We start from the raw sequence: 12946 nt of genomic DNA, 5'->3' as shown, positions 1-12946 counted from the left end.
TGCTGCTGTCATCTTCGTCCTTTAATGTGGTCCAAAAACTGACATCCATTCCGTTTGTTGGCTCAATTTAGTTGGTTTCCCCCCAATAAACCTGCTGCTTCCCTCCAAAATAAAATGTTGTAGATCTTAAAGTGTTGTCTAGGTGTTGTTGTTGCTGTTCTTATAAGAGGAAAGCAAAGGCGCGTGAGTTTGTGGCTTGTTTGTTGCACACGCACAATAGTTTGGAGGGAAATTTGAAAAATTGGCCGGAAAAAGTTAATTTATGCCCGGAATGTTGGAGTAAGGTCCCATTTTTAAAATAATTTTTTAATTCAAGGTACTATTTGACAAAATAAAAAATATAAGGTACTAGCTCACAAATTGAGGCAAAAACAAGGTACTTTTTGATAATTTTGCCTTTTTATTAAATATGATAGAATACATAATTTATAATTAATGTAATTTAATTTTTTTTTGTAATTACTAGAATAGCCTTAGTTTAACCCTAATTAGTTATGTATATATTCTGAGAAAATGAATGAGAAAGCACGGGCAAATATTTCTCACAAAATCATCACATTTCTTCATTCTTTATTGTAGTCGTTTCACATTTCACTTTCAAATGACTTGAACAGTTTACATCAAACTTCATACTCATCTGAGTCATCTCTACCGTTGTTTCTAACATTTTCGACTAAAGATATTACTTGCATGTACGGAATATACTCTACTACTTTCATGAGTGCTCTTAAACAGCGTGAATGCTCGATCACCTATATATACTTCGTATTTCATGGTTCATTCGTACAAAATAATTCTTGTCTCTCTTTTTCAAATTTACTGTTCTCCCCCTCCCTCATTTTCCTTTTCTCTCTCTATTTATATTTTCTAAAAATGGAAGTAGATAGCATTTTGGAGTTTTTGGATAACAAGGCCATTTTAGTCACTGGTGGAGCTGGATTTCTAGCAAAGACTAAGTTTCATTTTTTTGAACTAGATGTGTCAAACGGGTTGGTCGATCAGTCAGTTGTCAATTGATCAATGTTAATTACGTGGTTTAATTTTATGTAATTGAATTTGTGTTTGTAGTATTTGTGGAGAAGGTGCTAAGATCTCAACCAAATGTCAACAAGGTCTATCTTCTCTTAAGAGCTCCTGATAACGATTCAGCTTCACTAAGGTTGCAAAATGAGGTGCATACGGACTATATTTTTTGCATTTTATTAAGTTCCATTTAATTACTACGTAAGTTTTGATTCTTATGTTCAAATAATTATTAAAACAAATAATAGCTAATAAAGAACATACTTATTAAGTCCAAAAAAATAAAAATAAAATAAAAATAAAATAAAGAATATATTGCATTATTGCTCATTTTATTCGTCTTTGGGCTCCCAATTGAATACCAATTGGGCCATTAAGTCCAAAGCCCAAAGGCACACAGCAACAACATCAAACCCACTACAGTCCCAAAGGCTATTCAGCCGCCAATCAAGGCTCAAGGCCCACTTGCAATAAATAACCTAAGGAGATTTATTGTACAAACACTATAAATAAGCCGCCAGGGCTCACATACCAAGGTACGTCCATTTCACGCCTTAAGACTACTCTTCTAGAGAACTTCTCTCTCTAGAATCCGAGCATTGTTCTTACTTAGGCATCGGAGGGGCTTTCCTCGGAAACACCCCCGAGTCTAGTAACTTGTTTATTGTGCAGGTTGATTTGGACACAACCACTACAAAAAAAAACCGATATAGCGACAGAAAATATCCGTCTCTAGAAAAACTAATCCGTAGCTGAATAAGGCTAGGGACGGAAATAGAGACGGAATACGTCCGTTGGTAAAAAGCTTGTCGCTAAATGGATATAGGGACGGATGACTAGGAAACCGTCCCTAAAGGAGCGACGGAAAGAAACCCGTCTCAGATTCCGTTGCGAAGACTTAGGAACAGAATCAAGTTTTCCGTCTCTGCTTCTAGAAACGGAAATGATTTTTCCGTAGCTGGATCTAGAGACGGTTTATGGAAATCCGTCCCTAGATTCAGCTACGGAATTTTTTTTTCCGTCTCTGATTTTAGCTACGGAATTTGTTTTTCCGTCTCTGAATTTTTCTACGGATTACATTTCCGTCTCTAACTTCAGTATATTAGATTTCCACCTTAAGCTACAGATTTATAGTTTCTGTCACTGTAATTCAGAAATTAAAATCCTAAATATCGTTTTAATGGAAATATATTTTAAAGAATCACAAGCTTAAATGTACCTAAATATTAAATATTAAAACTAAAACAGAAACAAAAGAAGCTCACAAAATGATAATTGATAATGTTAACAGAATTTTTTCAAGTATTTCCAAAAGTAACATCATGTACTACAAAAGCAACCCCTCTAATTAACTAAGCTTAGAAAGTAGCCAACAAGTGGAGGAGCTGGTACCACTATGCAAAAACAGCCCCTCTAATTAACTAAGGTTAATAATTAGTACCTTTAATTACAAAATATAATGCCTTGAGACCTATGTTAGAAGAACATAAGTACTATGCATGCTAAATAAAATAACATCAGACTTCACAGCATGTACAAAAATTCCACCTTCAATCCAAAAAGCAATCTTCAATCCAAGGTTGCAGTCATCCATCTACGAAATAAGAGGAACTCAAGACAAGGATGTAGAAGTAGGAGTGGTCGAGAGATTGTTGGCTTGCACAATAAGTCGAAATTGTTCATGAAGATCCTCCACAATTCTTTGCGTTTCGGCAAGTGCTTTTTGAGTTTCAGCAAGGTTATCTTGGGTTTCAGCTAGGTTCTCCTTAGTTTCATCAAGCTCCCTTTTTTGTTCCATCGCATAATTTGTTCGTGATTTTTTGGTTCTCCTATCTCCGGGTCTCTCATAGAAAGAGTCAGCAGCTGCCCCCAGACCAAATATCCTTCCCTTTTCACTCCACCCTCCCGTAGCTTCAAGGAACAACTCATCTTCAGTCTTTCGATTCTCAACTTCACATTGTAGATTTGCGGTTTTTCTACTTTTAAAATCATTCTGCCAAAAAACACAAACACCAAGAAACATGATTATGTGTCTGATTATTACTCAATATTTGTAACATCAAAAATAAAATTTAGATGTTGTTCGCTGAGCTCCTAACTCTGATTTCAGCACTAACAGACACAAATAGAAAACTATAACTTAACATTGTTGTATTTTAGGTTTTTGGCTTCACTTCACTTAAATATGGACACAAACAGATGATGACTAGCAAAGTTAAAATATGGATAATTTTGAAACCATATAACCAGGCAGATAGATTTCGGCACCTAGATGACTACTACAACAGACTTTGATTTCACTAAGACCCCGTTTCAAACAACTGAAGCAATAAGAAGAAGATAAATTTGGACTGCACATGGTTATTGCATCTACACTGAGGGACCTGTAACATTAACAACTCCTGCAGAAGATTTATCGCTCGAATTAGTCCATCAAGTAAGCTTTTAGATTCCTGCCTAAAGTTCTCTACATAAGGCTCAGAACTGACCAGGGGCTTCTACATGTGAAGTTAAAGACGTTGCTATCTCTGAGTCTGATATCCAATATAGGCTTGTACAGATATCGAAACATACTCTCAGTGCTATAGTATCCAATTGACTCATTACTTGTAACACATACTTCCCGAAATTTCATTAACAGACACAAAACAGAACAAGTGATGACTGAAATTTTACTAATAGACACAAACAGAACAAGTGATGACTGGAAATTTCGGCAGCACTTCCCTTAAATATGGACAACCTAAAATTTAATTTAGGTAATTACGTCAAATTTAACCTGTTTAAATTTCCAACATTCAATTGATTCACTATCCAATATCCAATAATCATCATCCGGGTGTTATCACAACTTATAAAGTAAATCCAAGGCTAAGACGATAGGAGTACATTCATACTACATAGCTTAGAAGTGGTATCTTAGAGTTGTGTTCCACGATACTTACCCACACAGCTTCTGCCTTAGCATTAACAAAGCGACCACCACTATCCGCATGAGTTTCATAGTAAACCTCGGATGGAGATGGATGATATCCCAGCTTCTTTTCCTATTAAATTGTACAAAAAATACATCAACGCGGCAAAAAGCAAAGAGTAAATAACAACTGAAACCTGGCAGAACTAAAACCATCGTAATAAATAAATTCCAGAACAATACATAACTAAAACATAAAGATTATAACATGAACAAAACTACATAACCAGGATATAAAGATCAAACTTGAACATAACAAATCTTATATAAATTAAAGAAAGATGCACTATGTCTTGGAAAGAAAGCATTACCAATTTTAGCCTCACTTCGTCTGTAGATATGGATCCTTGTCGATGGTGAATCTTATGGTCTCCATTTCCATTCCGATTTTTCTTACATTGCTCTGCTTTTTTTTGGTTCTCCTCTTCTGATCTAATCCGAATCATTTCTTCCCTTACGATACGAGGACACCATTCAGCTTCGTAGCCAGGTTCATTGCACACCTTTGACACTATGCCAGTAAGGCGCCTACTCACCTTCGATTTCCATCCCTTCTTAACAAGCTTAGCTACTGATGGATCCCAAGAGAACTCGTGCTTCAGTTGAATATGCAAGGATGAAACAATTAGGAAGCAATCATTTGATAAAAATGAACATAACTAAATTGACATTAATGTTTATTAAGAGCTTATTTTCACAGTATGCATAATGATTATACATGTAAACTTAAAGGGGATTAGATTAGTTAGTGCTTAGTCAGCTTGTAGAAATATTCTTGTAAAGGGAACAACCTGTTGTTACACCTCTATATCAAATGTAATCCCCACATTATAGATTTATTCCACTCAATACAAACAAGGGTTAATGTTCTTCGGCAGAATTCCATTTTGAAAGAAAGCCTCAAGGTTTTTTGGAATTAGGAGCTGCCTAGTTTGTATTACTATTTAATTCATGCATTTTTGTGGGTTCTACAGAGACTAGGGGACTATTACGACAGACCCAAAGACATAAATGTTAGGGTCAACAAATACAGAAACTTATCAGACCCAAAGACATAAATGTTAGGGTCAATAATCTACTAAAGTCTAAAAAATCAAAAGCCTCCTATTTATATCAACCAGTAGCATAGTTCATAAATCTAAGATAATAAACAGCATGTGTCTCCATATTATTACTCCGTGTCAAATTCATAACCACGTGGTCCTCATACAAATTTTACACTTTGAGAAAACCTGATAGCTCAATCTAAGATGAAGACAATCTGCTTTCGCCTTTAAGTTAAACAAAAAACACCACAGGACACTCACAATTGAAGAGCAACATCCATTTGCATTGTGTACAAGGACTTTGAAGAGGCTAGAAAAAGGAAACAAACGACATCATAATCAACCATCATGCCAGAAAATGTACAGTGGGGAAGGTTTGACATCAATCAGAGCTCATCTTGCTATATAGGATATATGCAGATCAGTTTAAATGGAAGAGGACAGAGTCTGCCCTGTTATTTATGCAGAATTTTACTTCGATATTTTGTGACTTGTAATTAATGTATTTTTAATTCATTGAAGCATTATGCTATGAACAAATGTTAATGTTTTGTTGAAGATTGATTACTCTCGTTTCATTCATTTTATACTATGATTATCATTTCAGTTTAATATCATTGAATTATTTGGCTATATTCTTAAAAAAAACAAACCTTGAAAGCATTCCACCACCTCTGTTGAACATGTAGTGGAGTCATCTTCCAATTGCAATAGGGTCCCTTAAAATATGACTTATAAGATGTAGCAGAAACCTTGTCAACCACAACACGATGGGGGAACCTGTTAGAAGAGAAAATATTAAAACTATCACATTCGCATAACTTACATGTCAACTTTTGTAGAAACTTTTGCAGAACTTACACATGTCACTCTTTTCATTTTAGTCTGTCCAAATTAATAACTTAAGTTGACATAGTAAATTATCACATTAAAATAATAATATTATATATATAATCAATACATCAATCTATTATTTATATACAATTTAATACAACTCACCATAATCCATCAGGGTGCAGCACATGTTCATCCTTATCAGGGTTACCCGTCTCATCAGTTATGTTGGTGGTTACCTCATGATTATTGCCTACATTAGCATTGTTGAGGGGGTTAGTGTGGGGCATTTGATGGATCACCTGGTGGACTGTGTTTGGCAATTGATGAAATGTGTTAGCTGCTTCCATTGTCATGTTTGTTGTTGCCTGGTGAAAAGTGTGATCGGTGCTTGCTGCTGTTTGGTGACTGGTGGTGCTTGTTGTTGCATGGATCACAGAATTAGGCACTTGATGAAGCATGCTTGCTGCTGCATGGTACCCAGGATTACGCACATGATTCAACGTGCTTTCTTCTGCCACATGCCCATAATTATTAGGCCATTAGAACGGTATCACGGAGGTCGAATGATGGCACCCCTCCCATTCAAGCCACCTCTACGCCTATATGACATCTGCATGTTGAAATTACCATACAAAATAACAAGCAAAAAAGTTAATGAATATTACAATACCATAAAACTGCATCACTAAGCAGGTTATAAGCAACAAAGACGCCATATGAAAATAATAGAACGCATCAGAATAACATAACAAATCAACATCACAATAGGAAAATAAATAATAGAAAGGATGAGAACTGAAAGATGAGAACTAACCAAAATCAAACACTAGCAAATCATTAGAACAATGTCACAAAAAATAAGCATAAGTTGCAAGAGTTAAGCAAAGGTCAAATCTTGTAAACAAGAGACAAGTTTCAATGGACACAAATTTTAGTTTAAACAAATACAATAATATCTTCTTCATCAGTTAACATTCATCACCGTCCTCCTGATCATCATCCTCGCCATCAGTAAAGTCTTCTTTTTCCTCTTCCTCCTCTTCTTCTTCTTCTTCTTCTTCTTCTTCTTCTTCCTCCTCTTCATCTCGTTCATCCTCATCAAGCTCAACTTCAGAAAGAGACGGAGAATTTTGAATATCCTCCTCTTGAAAAGCCAATTCATCTAATGGGGCATCAATGGTTCCTCTAGCTTTAACATTAAACACGTATAACCATGGATTTCTCTCTTTTTTTGTAGTAGGACTTGGTGCAAAATATACCTGCTCCACTTGATAAGCTAACACAAATGGATCATATTTTGGGTATTTTCTCATGTGATTGACCTCTACAAGTTTATACTTTTCATGCACCCTAGTACCTTGTCTAGGATCAACCCACTCACATTTGAACAAAACGGTTTTATAACTCTTTTTAGCCCCAATGTAAACCAATTCAATTACCTCTTGAAGAATCCCAAAATAGTCATTTCCATCATCACTTTTGACACAAACACCGTAGTTCGCGGTTGATTTATCCTTACCATAGGTGAATGTGTGAAAATGGTAACCATTAATGTAGTACCTACTAAATTTTCGAACTCTTGTCGAAGGACCAAGTGCTAAAGAATGAATGATGTCGTCATTAATGCCCATATCCAAAACCTAAAACAATGAAAACACTATTAAATTATTCATTTCTAAACATCTATCTTTTACTATAACGTTATATGATTTAGGCGACTTACATGTTCCCTAAACCAATTTGAAAAGTAGTGATCATAATTGGTCCAAACATCTTCCACATCTAGGCAACCATAAGTTCTCACCACATGTTCTTCAAACAAGCTGTTAAACATTTGTTTTAGCACATAATGGAAGAATATAACAAAAAGATTGGAATTTTACAAAACTAACATAGCCTTACCGTTCAAAATTAGAGAGCAGCTCACAATTACCAAGGATGTAACGATGGGCAATATCATAGTCCTTGTCATCAATATAACATAATTGCCCTTGAGATGCACTATAGCCAGTTGTACAAGAGAAAATTTCAGGTAGATTTTGGTCAAGCGACTCTTCATTACCTCTAAGATTGAATTCTAAGTTACCCATTCTTGTGTTAACATGTTCCTCAAAATAATGGGAGCAAAAGTTAGAGATCTCCTCTGTTAAGTAGGCATTGCAAATTGAGGCTTCAACTCGAGCTTTGTTTCCCACCTTTTTCTTCAAGTGGTATAAAAACCTAAAAGAATGAAGTCTATTACCACATGTTTAAATTTGAGATTCATTAAATAAAATGATAAAATTATTTTACCTTTCAAAAGGATACATCCACCTATATTGAACTGGCCCACCAACTTTTGCTTCATAAGGCAAATGGATAGGAAGATGCTCCATAGAGTTGAAGAAGCTTGATGGAAATATTCTCTCCAACTTACAAAGAATTTCAGGAATTTTTTTTTCTAATTGAATCATGTCTTCTACTTTTAAGGACGATGAACAAATATCCCTAAAAAATTGGCTCAATTCAGTTAGAGCATTCCACACATTGAGGGGCAACAAGTCTTTGAAAGCAATTGGAAGTAATCTTTTCATAAGAACATGACAATCATGGCTTTTCATGCCAAAAAGTTTGTAGTCCTTTGGATCTATACATCTACTCAAATTAGATGCATATCCTTCGGGGAACTTCAACCCTTGCAACCATTCACAAAAAACCTTTCTCTTCTCTTTAGACAAGACGTATGCAGCACTTAGCATATTAGTCTCATCAGTGGCATCATCCGGAACTTCCAATTTTCGCCGCTTACAAAACTTCTTCAAATCTTTCCTTGCTTTCAGGTTGTCTTTTGTTTTTCCTTTGACATTCATTACAGTATGGAACACATTATCAAACACATTCTTTTCAATGTGCATGATATCAAGATTATGGCGAATCAAAAGCTTGCTCCAATATGGTAGTTGCCAAAAAATACTCTATTTTGTCCAATTATGAGGAAGTGCAGACTCCTTAAGAAGCTTTAACGCATCAGAATGTGTATATTCACCTGTTTTGGGCAACTTTGAAACACGCTCCCATACTTGTTCACCCATCAATCTTGGTGGAGCAGAAGAATGTTCCGCTTTATTTTTTGTAAAATCACTTTTATTTCGCCGAAAAGGATGGTTTTCTACTAGGAATGGGCGATGGCAATCGAACCAAGTTTGCTTCTTCCCATTTGTGAGAGTAAAAGCCTTTGTATTCTCCATGCAATAGGGGCATGCTAACTTACCAGCGGTACTCCAACCAGATAGCATTCCATAAGCGGGAAAATCACTAATAGTCCAATGTAATATAGCTCTCATCTGAAAGTTTTGCTTTTTAGACACATCATAAGTTGGCACTCCTAACTCCCATAACATCTTCAACTCATCAATGAGAGGTTGTAAAAAGACATCTAGATTCCCTTTAGGACTCTTTGGACCTGGAATAATCAAACTTAAGAACGTGAACTGTTTTTTCATGCATAACCCCGGCGGCAAATTGTAAGGGGTTAGCATTACCGGCCAACACGAATATTGTTGCCCTGACTTTCCAAAAGGAGAAAACCCGTCAGTACAAAGGCCAAGTCGAACATTTCGTGGCTCTTCAGCAAAAGTTGGAAAGGATTCATCAAAGTGTTTCCATGCTTCTCCATCACTAGGATGAGACATCACACCTTCCACTCGAGGATTTTCTGCATGCCATCTCATTTGTTCAGCCGTAGCCTTTGTTGCATATAACCTTTGTAGCCTTGGAGCAATGGGTAAGTGAATCAACACTTTTCTTGGACTTTTTTTGTCTTTTGATCTTGAAGTCTTATATCGATTTGCTTTACAGATAAGACATTCATTAAGATCTTTATGCTCCTTCCAAAATAACATACATCCATTAGGACATACATGTATCTTATGGTGAGGCAGCTCAAGTCCATCGAGTAGTTTTCGAGTTCTAGAAAAGGTGTCTGTCATGTTGTTAATTTCTGGACAAATATCCTTCATCAACGACGCAAAACCGTCTATTGCTTTATTCGGCATGTTGTACTCACATTTGAGGTTGGTTATCCTTGCAGCAACAGATAATAAAGACATCTTGCAGCCATCATATAAAGGCTTCTCAGCAGCTTTGAGCATGTCAAAGAACTTCTTGTACTCAGGAATCGGTTCTTCAACATCAAATGGTTCTTCTAATTCCGATTCCAAATCGTGATCGTTTTGAAATGCATCTAAAACCATGCTCTTATATGGATTAGATGTCTCTCCGACGGAGGTGAACCCACTAGTTGGAATTGCATTGTCAAAATCGTCTTCCCCGTGGAAAGTCCATTTGTGGTAGTTAGGTCGGAACCCATTTTGGTAAAGATGGAACTTCACAACATCGGGATCCAAATACGGAACATTTCGACATTTTGCACAAGGGCATTTCAATAGCCCATCAATCATAACATTATCTTGCTTACAAGAAAATTCGACAAACTCGTCGACTTTTTGTGCATAAGTTGAACTCAAAAAATTTCCATTAACCCTATTATACATCCATTCACGGTCTATCATTGTTATCTTCGTCCTACTACAACATCACTTTCATATTAGTTGGTTTTCTAACTCTTTTCACTACATAAACCTAGCATTCGTTAATAAATAAGATGAATATTTTAGCACTCTTCATATTAAATAAAGAAAATAAAACAAAATCGATAATCAATCCATACGGGGAAAAAAAATCTTTCCATTTCAAAAAAAAATTGTAACCTTATTTCTCGTACACATGACAATATAGATTAACAAATGTCGATTGCCTATTAGTCTTATAGATTAACCTTATTTTTTCTTCTTCTAATTATCTAATGGTAATTAGCTTTTTTCAGCATTGAAATTTAATTAGGCTGGCATATCAGATTGTCAAGAAGGAAAAATCAACAAATTAATTTTACGTTCCTACCAAATTATATAGACTCTTCGACAACGAAATATTTGAACAACCATTCTGCTCTTAGTTTCTCCTTTTGGAAGATCTTGCAAGGTTACTGTTACAGTAGCTGCATTTCACGTAATAATAAACTCTAAAATGGATAAATCTAGCAAATGGATACATATTTGAGTTAGACTCTAGTAGGCTCACCCGCCTAGTAATAAGCGACATAGCTTCTCACAAGTCGCAACAATCATGCACAACCTCCTTTATATTTTACATTTTACATGACTAAAGGGGATAGTGTATGTCCTGCATGATGACATCTCATTCTGGCTCTTATTGTTAAACAAAATGGGTTCATCCCGTTCCACCCTGACAAGTGACAACCTCCTAACAATATTCATAAATTAAAGTTCATTCTTAGTGCTTGGTTTGGTATGGCAAAATTAAAGCTGAGAAATGGAATCAAGTAAGCCAATCCGTTTTTGGGTGTTTGGTATGATTAAAATGTAACTTATTCCGTTATCGGACAGTAATGGAATCCTCCAATATGTTACCCCAACCTTCCCTATGGTAACACAATCCCTTAACCTCCTCTAACCAAAAAAAATTAAAAACTGGAAAATTTTCAAACGATTTAGTTGTGAATGACTGTGATTACCGTGAAGATAAGAAAGAGAACAGGTATAGAGTAGTTGATATTGGCAAGGGGATATTATGATTTTGGTTTCTCCAGATATATTTTTTAATATTCTTTTATAATTACAAAGTACTGTGTTATTTTTTACTTCTCATATAACTGATACCATTCCATTTCCTTTCTCGTGATCATACCAAACATGCTCTTATGCTATTATACTCCATTGAACATGAGAATGAGAAATTTTGTAAAGGGAATAGATATGGGGCCATTTGCGTATTGGCTTCAACATTGATATAAGAAATTTGGGTAAAGATAAGAGGGCAGCTGGTACCTGCAACTGCAGAAGCAAAACTCTAACCCATTACCCAACCCAAGTACATGTTCCTCGTGGTTGCAAAATCAACCCGGGTTAATTATAAAGGACATGGAGCTAGCACATAGCTAAGATTATATGGTCGTTTGATCCGGGTTTAATTTGTCCTATGTCATATGAAAACTTGTTCAAACTCTCTTCAACAATGGTCGTATTTGACAAAATTCACAAACCAAAGTTCATAATTACACTATTAACCCTTTATCACAATTCAAAAACACACAGATACATATGAATATGAAATTTATTAGAATGATATTTGGTAGAAAAACAAAGTAGATAATAGAAAAACAAAGTAGAATGATATTCGGTGGAAAACAAAGTAGATAAAAGATAAACAAACCAGCACCCACATTTCCACAACCAATCAAATACATTAACAAGTTGTACCCAAATTTCCAACAAATCAAGGAAATTTAAAATATTTTCCATTGATTCCCATCCAACACAAAACACGGCAAAAATCATCAAAAGACAAAATTATCTAAAAAACTCAATCAATTGCTGAAATTATCAATTCAAAAGGTAAGTATTATGAAGTAATTGGTTGCATAAAAGTGGAATTTGTCAAAAAAAAATGCACTTGAGTAAGAAGAGTTAACCATACCTGAAGAACAAAAAGGGGAAGCAAGAAACCCTAACACGACGCACAGAGGAGAGCGACAGACGACGTGTTGAAACCCACCGGAATTGCGGGTCCTCGGTGGAGAGAGACGCGGCAGACGGGTTGGTGGTTTTTCGGTGACTTTTCTGAGTATGAGTGAGCCCTAAAACCGAAAAGTATAGAAGCAGGGAGGAAGGAGAGAGAGAGAGAGTGAAATGTTTGAGGCATGTTTGAGCGCAATTTTTTTCAGTAATGAAACAATATAGCGGGCAAAATGAAAAAGTAGAGCGGTTAATGAAATATTTGTTGACTTCCTTTCCTAAAAATAAAAATTATTTAAAAATAAAATAAATTTTGCTACGGATTTATATTCCGTCTCTAAATTTATCTACGGATTTATATTTCCGTCTCTACCTTTCAACGGAAATAAGTATTCCGTCTCTAAATTTAGCTACGGAGTTCCCATTTCAGTCCATAAAATAATCAGAAACAGAATATTATTTTTCCGTCGCTTATCTAGAAACGGATTAAATTC

General features: G+C 35.5%; 2 protein-coding genes across 3 annotated transcripts; both read right to left on the bottom strand.

Annotated features, from left to right (window-relative positions):
- Positions 1-2284: 2284 nt before the first annotated feature.
- LOC110785353 (uncharacterized) lies at positions 2285-12661 on the bottom strand. 2 transcript variants are annotated; one of them, XM_056833638.1, is made up of 6 exons: positions 12415-12661; positions 6043-6490; positions 5697-5823; positions 4309-4593; positions 3921-4070; positions 2285-3016 (listed from the first exon to the last, which is right to left on the bottom strand). In XM_056833638.1, the coding sequence occupies exons 2-6, from the start codon at positions 6336-6338 to the stop codon at positions 2636-2638; spliced, it is 1239 nt and encodes a 412-aa protein (XP_056689616.1). In that variant the 5' UTR covers positions 6339-6490; positions 12415-12661; the 3' UTR covers positions 2285-2635. The 2 variants fall into 2 exon arrangements, with proteins under 2 accessions (XP_056689616.1, XP_021845481.2); XM_021989789.2 differs by having other exon boundaries at positions 3969-4070; positions 12415-12660.
- LOC130464182 (uncharacterized) lies at positions 6684-8920 on the bottom strand. The gene is made up of 4 exons (XM_056833637.1): positions 8173-8920; positions 7783-8100; positions 7604-7703; positions 6684-7520 (listed from the first exon to the last, which is right to left on the bottom strand). Exons 1-4 carry the CDS (start codon positions 8772-8774, stop codon positions 6849-6851), a joined length of 1692 nt encoding a protein of 563 aa, XP_056689615.1. The 5' UTR covers positions 8775-8920; the 3' UTR covers positions 6684-6848.
- Positions 12662-12946: the final 285 nt, after the last annotated feature.

Source organism: Spinacia oleracea, chromosome 6, assembly GCF_020520425.1.
Source record: "Spinacia oleracea cultivar Varoflay chromosome 6, BTI_SOV_V1, whole genome shotgun sequence".
Lineage (NCBI taxonomy): Eukaryota > Viridiplantae > Streptophyta > Magnoliopsida > Caryophyllales > Amaranthaceae > Spinacia > Spinacia oleracea.
This window is presented reverse-complemented; position numbering and strand designations above follow the sequence as displayed.